Raw genomic sequence first — 12,056 nt, forward strand, 5'->3', positions numbered from 1 at the left:
GGCTCCGTGTGAGGCGGGGTCAGCGCGGGGCCCGGCCCCCGCCAGCACCACGTACGCGTCGGGCTGGGTTTACCTCCCGCCAGGGACCTGCCGGCTTCCACCCACTGCAGTGAAGCACAGAGGAGCTCTGAGGCAGAAGCTCTTCCCTGTGAGGGTGCTGAGGCGCTGGCACAGGGTGCCCAGAGAAGCTGTGGCTGCCCCATCCCTGGCAGTGTTCAAGGCCAGGTTGGACACAACGGCTTAGAACGTCTGTGATTCTATGATAAATGAATGTATTTTTCCGTAATTAACCCATATACTGGATATATGTGAACATGCAAGGACCACCCCACCAAAACCTTAACTGTACCTGCGCCTTAGCCTGAGAACAGGAACAAAGCTCCAACTAGAACCAAAACCTCCCTACAAAGCAAGTAAGTCTTGGTGTCTCATCATACGTAAAATATTAAAGGATATAAAACCTTCACTGTCCATTCCATTACATGGCAGAGAACAGTGGCCATGGGAGCACTCGGGCAACTTCCAGCACAGCCAAAGAGCCTGTATTCTTGACTCACAGTACCCAATACTTAAAGTTTCTTCATAATCAATAATCTGTTTTGCTCAGAGTATCACACGCACAAACTGACTCTACTGTGGAACTCTGCTGAACACACCCAGTCCTCTTGAAAGCCAAGTATTTAGAACTACCAGAATGGCCAAAAGAAACAAACCAACTGAACTGGCATCAGGTGTCTTTTTCCGGTAAACCCAACCTAAATGTCTGCAAAACAAATGCAATTGACATTTAAACGTTTCAACCCCGGCTTGAAGCGTTTGAAAGTACATGGATGAGAAAACAGAGGGTGCTGGAGAGCAAGGGAGGACACAGAGCTGGTCTGGCTGGTAGGTAACACTGCCTTTGTTCCCCATTGTCACCGGAAAACAGTAGAGGGGAAAACCCAAACTGAACTAAAAAAAGGGTTTGGGGGTATGCAGAGCACATCTCGCCAACAAAGAGAAACTGGAATATTGCTGGAGTACAGGGATTAATAGATCTTATTCATCACAGAATAATGAACAAGGAGCACCGTTCCATGGAAGTGTAGTTTATGAGCGCTATAAATTGATTTCCACGTGCAAGAGAGGAAAAAAGAAGTTAGCGGCTTACTATTTGTACGTACAGAGCTGTAACTCCTTTCCTCCCCTCTTGAGTGGAAGGGTAAGAACAATTAAGTTACTGTAGCAGCATTTTCAATTCATTCAAATAACCAATATTCCCCTATTTTCTGGTACCCCACTCAGGCTTTCTGCCTTAATTCAAACCTACAGGACTTGCCCATAACAAGCAATACCCCTCTCGCACTGAAATTCAGAAAGCAAAGTACACTGAAAGGGTGGGCTCACTTAAGTGTCAATTTAATTCCATTTATCCAATCACCCAGCACAATGATCCCAAGTCTCCCCAACCCTGTGTGCGTTCTGAAGTCCACACAGGCACAAACACACTCAGCCTATCACAGTCGGATTCAGCTACACTTTGGGAGGTAGGGGACAAACACAAACCCTATCCCTAACCTAAGGGTTTGAAGTGAAATCTAGACAAGGTGCCCCAAAACATTTCAGTGCCAGTTTGAGTCACTTCTCTCTGACTGAAATGTCAGGAGAACAAACACATTTCCACATCCAAGAGAGCAGGGCTGAGGCTGCTGGTCTGGTAATGCATCAAGAGGCATCTTCATGCAGGATTTAAATGGTATTAAAACCCAGAGAAAAACCTGTTAGGTTTTAAAGTATTAACTTTATTAATAAATATACATCCATATGATGATGTAAATACAGATCATGAACACTACTCCATTCCCATACACATAATTGCACACGAGTAGCTCAAGTTCATGGACATAAAAACATACACAGTATCTAATCAGGCTTTTTACAGCAGAGGATGGGGTGCCAATACTAGTTATTTGATTACTGCTTCCCCCAAAGTAAACCTGTGGAAAAGCAAATGATGAAAGATTAAAGTATCAGAAAGTGGTTCAAATTTTAGAATACAGGTTCTTCTATTTGAGGTGGGGGAAAAAAAAGAAATCACAAGGAGAAAGGTCTAGTCTCTACTAAAGTCATAAATATATTTAAGCAGTGTTAAAATATATGCATTAAAATAGAGAAGAATAAACTTCTTTTGTGGTCAGAAATGAAGTCTGCAGTTTAAAGTATTTATGATTGTTATCAGCTGTTTTAACTGCCAACTCTAAGGATAGTGTGAAACATTATTATACATATAACAAAGACAGCAGAGTCACAGCTAATGAAACCATCAGACAAATGACTTCACATTGCTCTGCCTATTAAAGCTCTTCAAACGTGGGGGAGGGAGTTCAATTCTCATCTGAATTACTCTGTGTATTGTAATTCCAAGTAATTCTTTTCACAGACACATCGCTTTTCACTGACAAGGCTTGGGTTTGTCCCGACTGAACTCAAGGATCTTTCATTCAGACAGAGATCTTTAATGGCTCTTGATACATAGAATGGTTAGGGTTGGAAATGACTTTAAGATCATCCAGTTCCAACCCCCTTTCGATTCATTTCAACTAAATCCAAGACACAAGAACACTGCTTCGATGACAAAGCTAACTTTGTCACTGAAGTTAAAGCTGACTTTAACTTCAAGCTGACTTTAATGACTTTGTCATTGAGCTTTAAAGCTGACTTTAAAGATACTATCTTTGCTATCAGTCAGCCACTTCTGGTGGCGTCTCATTTTTCTTCTGCCAAAATGTGGTGCGAGCATCTTGAATATGTCCAGTGCAAGACTTTATAGTAGTAAAATTATTTGGTTTTAAAGTTTAAGTAAATTCAATCAGAAACTGAATAGTAGTTACTCTATGTATATTAAACAGTGAACTCGTATAGCATCATGAAGGAATAATAGCAAGCTAATACATTTAATTGATGTATAAATAAGATGTTAGAAACTTGATAATTAAAAGGAATTCTTAAAACCCAAACTTGACATGGAGATCTTCTGAACAGTGTTAACACACAACAGTGATCCTAGCTTACCAATAGCTGAATTATGAGAGAGAATATAAAATAAGCAATTTAACCTTACAAGTAATGTTTTCATCCTATGGGGGGAAAAGGCCAGTTTTCCCATTGGTACTAATAAAGTTTAGGCATTAACATGCTGTTTCAGTGTTTCTCATGGAAAGAAAAGTGTTGAAAAAAGCACAATGTATTCTGCAGATTATACATAGGAAAAGCAGAAGTATTTGAAAATTCCATTCCTGGTTCACTTGGAACTTCTATAACTTCATTTTCCTTCTCCTCACTGCATGGCACCAGGAAGCTATAGCCAGATAGAAAATCAGCTGGAATTTGGAATGCCCAGCAGTGCCCTTCTGGGTCTCCTGGCTAAATCCAGAGCGCCAAAGAGCCTATTGCAGACTCCCTGAACACTTTTCTACTTTCTGCTCATCATTCCACAATTGACAACATTAATTGCTTCTTACTGGGATTATATTCCATCTGATGTAATTAATAAACACTGTAATGAAGAGGAATTGCTTAGCTGATTTCATTATTTCATCAGCATACTCAAATACAGAATTCATTATACTAGCAGAACAGCAACACATCGGCGTTATCTCCTGACACACAGCACAGCACCATTGAGGAGATGCACGAGTGAGAAACGAGGAGCAACAGGATCAACAGGAGGAGGTAAGAAGTGGAGTTTCTCCAAGGTACAGTGGTGACATGCAACGCGCTCCTGGCCAGCGAGGTGGGACACTCCTGTGTTACTACATTCAGCTGAAGAGGAACTGCTTTCCCAGCTGAGCTCAGCAAAGAACTTAGAGCAGTCTTTTGGGGAAAAAAAATCATCTGATTAAAACCAGCCAGTACCACACAGATCCTGAGGGTTAACTCACGTTAGCATTTTGCATGTGCCAGAAGTTACAGCGTTCTGAGAAAGACTGCTAAGTTTCAGACTTGGAGTTTGGCGAGGAACAGAACACGTAACTGGATTTCATAGCTTCAGCATGAAGAAACTCTACCTTTTAGTAGCAGTTTAGCTGCCATTAGTTCCTCTATCGCCTAAGGAGCCATCCAGTACAGTTGAGGTTCATTGTCTTAGTTGCCAGTGCATACACAGTTCCCCCAAAACAATTCAACACACCTATTGTAAAGTACAGCATAAAGTCCAGCTCAATATGTGTTAGGCATCACTGGAACACCTGAAGGCTTGCTGCTTTTTTCCTGACAAAAAAGGTATGAAACATGACATCTGTTTCGTAAGTTGTCATCACTGAAAGCAAGAGGTCTCATCAAAACGACAGCAGGCCAGAATAGCATTTATGTTAACAAAAAATACCAGCATCATTCAGCACAGGCTCAATTCACCCAAACTTTTATGCTCCCCCAAATCTGCCATGTCTCTCTCTATATATTCCCCCTCCCCGGATATTTTAAGCTACAAATAATAGCATGTTATATGGGAAACAACTTAAATGTAAACTTTTTTCCTGATGTAAATAAGGGAAAAGCTTTAATTCCACTGAAATAAATGTAGCACAAACAAGCTGCAACATTGAGGACTGATTGATGTCTAGATGAAAGTATTTTACGTGCACACACACAGTCACACGCTCTCTCACACTTAAAATCAATGGGCCCAGTTGAAAAATGGAACTTTTCTTTTGGAAGGAGGGAAGGGTTTAGTTTGAGACAAGAAAGGTTATTTATAGCTAACCAACAACTTTTTTCAGCTTGCTTGCATGCATAGATGGATTATTTTCTAGCTGGGGTCTAGCAGTGCAGTAAACTGCATCCTGTTTGCATCAGCTATACAGTTTGCTTTTATGAATCATGAAAATGGTGTCCTTTGGTAGATATATAAGCTTCCATAACTTAAATGTAAGTGTCCAACAACGAAATAAGTGTGTTTCCAGGAATATCTGGCAAAAGGAAGTCTGAAAACTTGGCAACAGTGTCTATTTAAAAAGTGTAATTTGTAAACATTATAGGTTCATACTTTAAAAGCTATTAAACTGTTGCCACCTAAGCACAGATTTTAAAGGCAAAACCCAGTGTAAATTGCTATTTACAGCTTTAAGAACATACTGTTTAATATTGACCAAGTGTGTAACTAGAATGAACAGTACTTAATGTCTTAGAAAATATTTCAGTTTTCAAAGGACTATCTGTGGTTTGGTATAGGTACTATTAGGCATTTCAAAATGACACAGCAGAATCCTGTACCAGCAGAACTAAAGGAACAGATATCACCTAAAGGCAAACGAGCTTGTATTAATAAGGCTCTGTGAAGCTGTACAAATGCTCAGTTACATACAGCTCCAGAAACAAAAGCCACCTAAACTCAGCACTTTAAAAACAGGTTGGGGTTTTGTTTGTTTGTTTAAGTTTTTAAGTATCTATTTGAGGTCTGTAGAAGCTCCTGCACAAGTGGAAATGCAGCTTGCTGCTTTCTTCATCAGTTTTTCTTACCAAGTAAGAACTCATCTAGCTAAGTTCCCACTTGTGGGATAGGCCACATCATGACCCAAGAGCCAGCTAATTCTATCCTCTTTCTTTCACTTATTTAATGCATAACCACACAACTAGATTTTCCAGAAATTAAATGCAAAACTAGGGACATGACATTACTTAAGTATCGACACCAAGTCATAATGCATCACTTCAGACTTTCTTAGAAATGATCATTTAAAGCCCACAAAACCCCCTTTAAGCCAGTGCCTTCTCAACATTACTTTTAGTTACTGCACCCGCAGGTTATGGCATTATCTGAATCAAAATAAAAGCTAGAAACTCAGGCAAACACTACAACCAAATGCAAGAAACATGCCAAAATTCAGAGTAAAGCGGATTAGTAAGGAGTTCCTAATTCCCTCCTTTCATTCATTAGGCTGGCTGATTTTGCTGCTAGTCTCCCCAGCAGCATGTACTCCTCTGTTATGCACCATAGGATAAGGAAAAGCTGCATTGCCACAAGTATAACTTAGATTTGCAAGCCGTGATAGAGCTTTAATGCTACCTGGAGGTCTGCCTGGGCTGACTTTGTATCCTGCTGCTTTAGTTGTACCCAAGGGTCTGCCTGGACTTGTCTTAAATCCAGCTGCTTTGGTGGTCCCGAGGGGTCGACCTGTGCTGGTTCGGTACCCTGCTGATTTTGTGGTCCCTGATGGCCTTCCACGTTTCCCAGATCGGTTGAGGTTTTTCTTTTTCTTTAGTTCATCTTTTGTCTCTATATTCCTGCCACTCGTGGTCTGCAAGTGCGACTCGTTCAACGCATCTTGTCTCTGGCATGCAATCGGTTTGTGGCTGACTGTGTGGCTGTATTTACTTTGCTGCGTGGCATACAAGTCAAACTGATCAGCAGATCTCACATTGTCTTCGTTAAGGCAAGAACTCTTGCCGGTCCCACAGAAAGCTGGATTACTGCTGGCAACAGGGTGCATCATTTTCTACCAAAAAATAAGAGAGACAAATAGGTATCAGTAGATGACAACACTGCAGCGTTCCACAGGCGAGACTCTTTCAAAAGCTACCTCTGGTTCTTAAAACCAGTCCAAACTACTTTGTTTATTTGTAGTAAACAGTATTGATGTCAGTAAGTTACTTTTTAAAGAGTTTTATTAAGCTATCACTTGAGTTTTTGTGTGGTAACCTTTCTATATAGTTAAAAAATTAAACCACATGTTATTCACACAGATATAATTAGGGAAGAAGTATGTTAAGGAACTGAACAAGAGCATTTCACCAACCAAGATGTACAATATCTGCTCACCTACTGCAGTTTTAACACCTTTCTAACTGAATCTCATCTAAACTCATTGTAAGAGTAACCTATCACCTGTGAGCCAAGGAAAAGTAAGGTGTCACTGTCTTGATTAAGTATATAAAGGCTACTAAAGACCTTTTTCTGTTTAACTGCAGCAGATTAATAAAACTCTCATCAGTTTTGTCATTTCTTGTCACAACTGATATGAAAGAAAGAAAGAGGTAAGGCAGTCAGCAAAGACAATTGGGACAACCGAGGTATGAAATGAATCCATTATGAAGTACAAGATGCTGGACTTCAGAAATGCCACTGCTGGCCTAGTTAGAAGGGCAGGTACAAACTGTTGGTAATGCCAGCTCCGAGGTAACAACACAAACCCAGCTTGAGCTGTGCTCTGTTTTTACAGAGGTTTATTCGTTTCAGAGAACTGAAGCCCTGTCTTCAGGACAGCAGAAGGATGACTCTGACCATGTTACTGCAGGTTAACCCTGGTTCAAATGGACAAAGCAACATTCAGCTCCTAGAAACCACGTACAGTCACCATCACAGTTACAAGCAATTGAGGGTGCTGGGGCACTGGCACAGGGTGCTCAGAGAAGCTGTGGCTGCCCCATCCCTGGCAGTGTTCAAGGCCAGGTTGGACACAGGGGCTTGGAGCAACCTGCTCTAGTGGAAGATGTCCCTGCCCGTGGCAGGGGGATGGAACTGGATGAGCTTTAAGGTCTTTTCCAACTCCAACCAGGCTGGGATTCTATGAACTATTTCCAAGTAAATTGTTTCTGCTTATACCCATCATATCAAACCCTTGCAGCATATGTACTGCGGCAGAATCACAACAATTAACAATATTACTGGTATTCTAGAACTTCTTTAGCATTAATGCTTCTAAATGCCAACTGTACAGATACTGCCTCTCATTTCTTAACAGGGGCGATACTGTGTGAAGCCAGCGAAGCACTCAAGGAACAACACAGTAATATTTTCACCCATTCAACTCTATTGGTTCTACAACTTACACAAGCTGCAAATACTCAGTTTAAGATAGCAATATTTAGCCATGCTACAGAGAAGATGAAGCCAATCAATATCTGGCACATCAGAGTATTTCTGCACCCTACAGTCATGCTGAGAACACCAAATACTTCTTCCTGTGATAAATTTATCTAGTAGATAAGATCTGGAAGATTTATTGCATTTTCCCTGCAGTGGCTCTGGAATATCACCTACAGCAGCCCAATTTATACTCTACCACTGATTACTGAATTTATTTGGCAGTTATGAATGTCTTTTCCCAGCCAGAAAGCATACAGCAGAGACAGTCTATTTACCCAGGAATAAATCCCTGTGCCCTTTTCTTCTGATTACGATGGATACATTCCCTGCTGGAACACCCGATTTACCTTGGCTTGTCCAACGCTCATTACAGTGTATGCATTATTCCTAGGCAAATATATGAATACGGTTTGATGTCAAAGAGTGAAATTATGATAGTAAGATAGTTTAAATATTAGATAGTACTAGCAGAGATTACCCACATACTACAATTCTGGTGTGATGAAGGGGGTACAGTGGAACAAACATGAAACCGCAGTTACTGCAGGTGTTGACTAGCAAACGGAACAACTAAGAATAATTAGCAGGCTTGCACATAACAAAGCTCAAAGGAAGCAAGCTGCAGGTCAGGAGACCAGACTTTTCTGTGCAGCACAAAAAAGGAAGTGTAAGTTTTTCTACAATTAGCAGTCAAAAATACGTTACCTTCCTTTAACCCCACTAGAATAAGGCCCACAAAAAATAGCTGAGATTTTTGAGGATGTGCAACTGCAAACATACAAGTTCTGATAATGTACTTCTGCTGCCGAGAGAGTACACCCAGCAGCTCTGAAAGGCTATTCATCTGTTCGGTAATGCACTGGAGGACACTTGGAGCAGTTACCAGCATTCTTGTCTGAGCACTCCCTTTAAACACAGGAATACTGGCTTCAGCCCCAAAAAGCTGCTCCAAGCTTGAGTGCCACAAAGAAGGATCAGTTCAGCTGCCTGGTATCCGAGGAACACAGCAGAGCAGGGAGAAGGCACTGAATAATGTGGGGGCCCCTGCCATTTCTCAGGAGACCGAGCACTGCTCAGACTCATTCTTGTCTGTGTTACATTCTTATTCTCTGCTTTTTCTCCTCAATTCAGTCAGGGGGATTTTCCCTACAGACACCATCCATCTTTCCTGGGGAGAACCATCACGGGTACTCCTAGACAGGGAATATATCCTGCTGTAACTGCCAAATGCTGGAGCTTCATCACCATTTGCATGTGTTTTCTGTCTACTGTAATATCGCTGAAAGCTCTCCACAAGCTCTAACTTTACATAAAAAAACCTGACTGATGCTTGTTTACCTTCCATCTGGCAACAGGCAGTATCACTGTAACTGGTGAGAGGAGAAAGACAAACAAATCAGTAACTGTTTAAAATTTCTTAGAGAAGGAAGTATAAAAACCCCACAATCTTGGTGGAACACTGCCAGTAGGACTTTTTTGATGCTTCCCCCCTCACCTTGCACTGTTTTCCATCAAACTATGAAAATTTCAAGTAGTAGCCAAGGTTTGTTTTCTGTGGGTTTTGATTTATCATAGAATGCCAGACTGGTTTGGGTTGGAAGGGACCTTAAAGCTCATCCAGCTCCAACCCCTGCCACGGGCAGGGACACCTTCCACTCGAGCAGGCTGCTCCAAGTCCCTGCAGGTTGCTCCAAGCCCCTGTGTCCAACCTGGCCTTGAACACGGCCAGGGATGGGGCAGCCACAGCTTCTCTGGGCACCCTGTGCCAGCGCCTCAGCACCCTCACAGGGAAGACCTTCTGCCTCAGAGCTCATCTCAATCTCCCCTCTGGCAGGTTAAAGCCATTCCCCTTGGCCTGTCCCTACATCCCTTGTCCAAAGCCCCTCTTCAGGTTTCCTGTAGCCCCTTTAGGCACTGGAGCTGCTCTAAGGTCTCCCTTAAGGAGCCTTCTCTTCTCCAGGCTGAACCAGCCCAGCCCTCTCAGCCTGTCCCTCTTGTACTGTTCCCCAGAGCTGGATCAGAACTGAAGGGGGGGTCTCCCCAGAGCGCACTAGAGGGGCAGAATCCCCTCCCTCACATTCTGGGGATGCAGCCCAGGACACGGTTGTTTTTCCAGGTTAGAAGTGCACTCTGCTGGATCATGGGGAGCTTTAAGACTTTTTTTTAAAGTTTTAAAAAGGAAATCTGTAATTGAGCTTAATTCCCCTAACATGGCCATCTCCAGCATAATTTTACTTCATTCACATTACAGCAGGGAATAAAAGAATGTAGTGAGTCTGTCTGTAGAGTAGAAGCAGGTTTCTTGGCAGGGAGATACACAGGATAGATGAGAATTGGTATCAACTGCAAAGCTATGCCAGTTTAAAAATAACACCCTAGCTAAACTGTATAGCTAAACACATACATGCTTGTGTGCAAGCCACCTGAAACAAAACCAGCCAGAAAAGTTTCCAGCAAAATAGAACTTACTCAGTTTAAACTTCTAAAAGGTATTTGCAACAGATTCAACTGACTGGTTGAATGTCTCTGTGTAAACAAATAGTTAAGATGAGGCCTTGAGGTAACATTTAATTGCATTTCAAGAAGATTTTTACTGGGAAGTGACTGTAGAGGATTTTCTGTATGGATCCTTTTCTCTCTGGCATTTTGTTTCTATACAAATGCTGGGGAAGGGAGGGGAACCGGATAAGCTAGCTTTGGGAAAAGAAAGGCAGTATCAGAGCTTCATGTGCAATGAAGCAGAGAAGCTCCAGCCCTGCTAGAAATAAAGAAACAAACAGGTCAATCCATCCATCCGAGACCTGCAAAGCTTTTCTGCAGGGACGTTTCTGGACACGGTGAGGAGCCCTCCTTTTAAAGCACAGCTGCACTGCAAAGTTAACCTGCTGCAGCACTAGGGGAGTGAGTCGAAGTTTTGGTTTGCTCAGATGACAGCCAGGCTACTGGTGGATCAATATACAATGTATGAGGTTGCTGTTAAGGGTTTTTTGTACTTGCCAGTCAAGCTTGGTATGGTTTGCTGCCTTCTGTAGGGGGATGAAACAGAAGCCATATTATAGGCAATAGAGATGCACCAAGAAACTTAAGAAATTCCACCTAATTCCAGTGATATTACAGAGTGCATCCTTGTAGCCCTAAACACAGGTTAACACACCACACAATTCTAGCTTGCAGTTACTAAGGCTTCTGTTATGGTATGGTCCATCTCTCTCTAGGCTTGAAACTCTGCAGAAACCTCCTGTTCATGTCTTGTACACTACAAAATATTTTAAGATCAAAGCTATACAAATCATATGTCATAAAAACACCCTCCATGAAGCAGAATAATCATTTCTCACAAAGGCAGCAGGCAACTGCTCTGGTCTCACCCACTCCAACCTGCTTGCTGTAACTAGAGCCTGGTCAGCCCAACAACAGCCCTGACTCAGTAACGCTTCCGACTGATGGTAGAACGCCCCGAATCAGAGCAAAACTGAGCAAAGCTGGAAGTACATCTCTATCAGAGCTCTTCAAATGATGAATATCAGGAAAGGTAAACTCCTATCACCAACAGGGACAATTTTGCTTTTGAGAAGGGTTTGTGCATAAAACCCCACTCATATTCTGAAGTCTTGCTCTGCTGAGCCCGCACAACTTTCAACAGGATTGACGGAGCTGTAGGAGGCTGCAGCAGCACATTTTCATCATCATCCAACACGCAGAAAGCACATGACATGCTACCTAAAACCACAAGCAGCTACAAGCATTATTTCTGCACTAGAACTCTGCACGTCACTTCTACCAAGTGAAGCGGTTGGAGCGGAGCACAGGAGCAGCTCTGTTCAGATCCCCGCTGCATAAAGAACGTTCTGTGCCACGTGCCACACGCAGGGACTGCAGGCCCTGGGCAACACCAAAGGGCTCCTTCTCTTTGCAGAGATGGGAGTTTAAGCAGCAGCAGGAGCAGGGATATTTTCTCTTTCAAGACTGCAGCAGAGATACGATACCAGCTCTGCTCTTCCCTCTTCGGATAGCGGGTGTAAGAAACACTTTCATCACGCAGTTAAAAGAATGAGCTGTATCAGTTCAAATGTTCTTCACATGTCTTTTGTTGTCAGCTCCTTTTCTACACCTTAACCCTTGCTACTGTAGGGCCTTCCCCAAATCTTAAAAACTTGTAACTGCTCATTTTGGCAGTGTTGCACCTTACCTTGTGTATTCCCATAAATGTAAG

General features: G+C 42.4%; 1 protein-coding gene across 3 annotated transcripts; it reads right to left on the reverse strand.

The window, feature by feature from the left end:
• Window positions 1–3,391: 3,391 nt before the first annotated feature.
• On the reverse strand, window positions 3,392–8,621 carry LOC104401473 (chromosome unknown open reading frame, human C5orf24). 3 transcript variants are annotated; one of them, XR_719894.1, is made up of 3 exons: window positions 6,044–6,471; window positions 3,967–4,248; window positions 3,392–3,812 (listed from the first exon to the last, which is right to left on the reverse strand). XR_719894.1 is itself a non-coding variant. In XM_010010108.1 (2 exons), exons 1-2 carry the CDS (start codon window positions 6,468–6,470, stop codon window positions 4,208–4,210), a joined length of 468 nt encoding a protein of 155 aa, XP_010008410.1. In that variant the 5' UTR covers window position 6,471; the 3' UTR covers window positions 3,503–4,207. The 3 variants fall into 3 exon arrangements, 2 of the variants coding, with proteins under 2 accessions (XP_010008410.1, XP_010008409.1); XM_010010108.1 differs by having other exon boundaries at window positions 3,503–4,248; XM_010010107.1 differs by lacking the exons at window positions 3,392–3,812; window positions 3,967–4,248 and adding an exon at window positions 8,580–8,621 and having other exon boundaries at window positions 5,528–6,473.
• Window positions 8,622–12,056: the final 3,435 nt, after the last annotated feature.

The sequence above is a fragment of the Nestor notabilis genome, unplaced genomic scaffold, assembly GCF_000696875.1.
Source record: "Nestor notabilis isolate BGI_N333 unplaced genomic scaffold, ASM69687v1 scaffold22652, whole genome shotgun sequence".
Lineage (NCBI taxonomy): Eukaryota > Metazoa > Chordata > Aves > Psittaciformes > Psittacidae > Nestor > Nestor notabilis.

What these genes read in the sequence shown, in the direction of transcription:
- LOC104401473 (XM_010010107.1), bottom strand. Translation starts at nt 8,621, where the DNA reads ATGTTTGCAGTTGCACATCCTCAAAAATCTCAGCTATTTTTT. An exon ending in AAAAATCTCAGCTATTTTTT is followed by an intron (nt 6,474 to 8,579) that starts GTGGGCCTTATT and finishes ATTTTTTGGTAG; the next exon opens with AAAATGATGCACCCTGTTGC.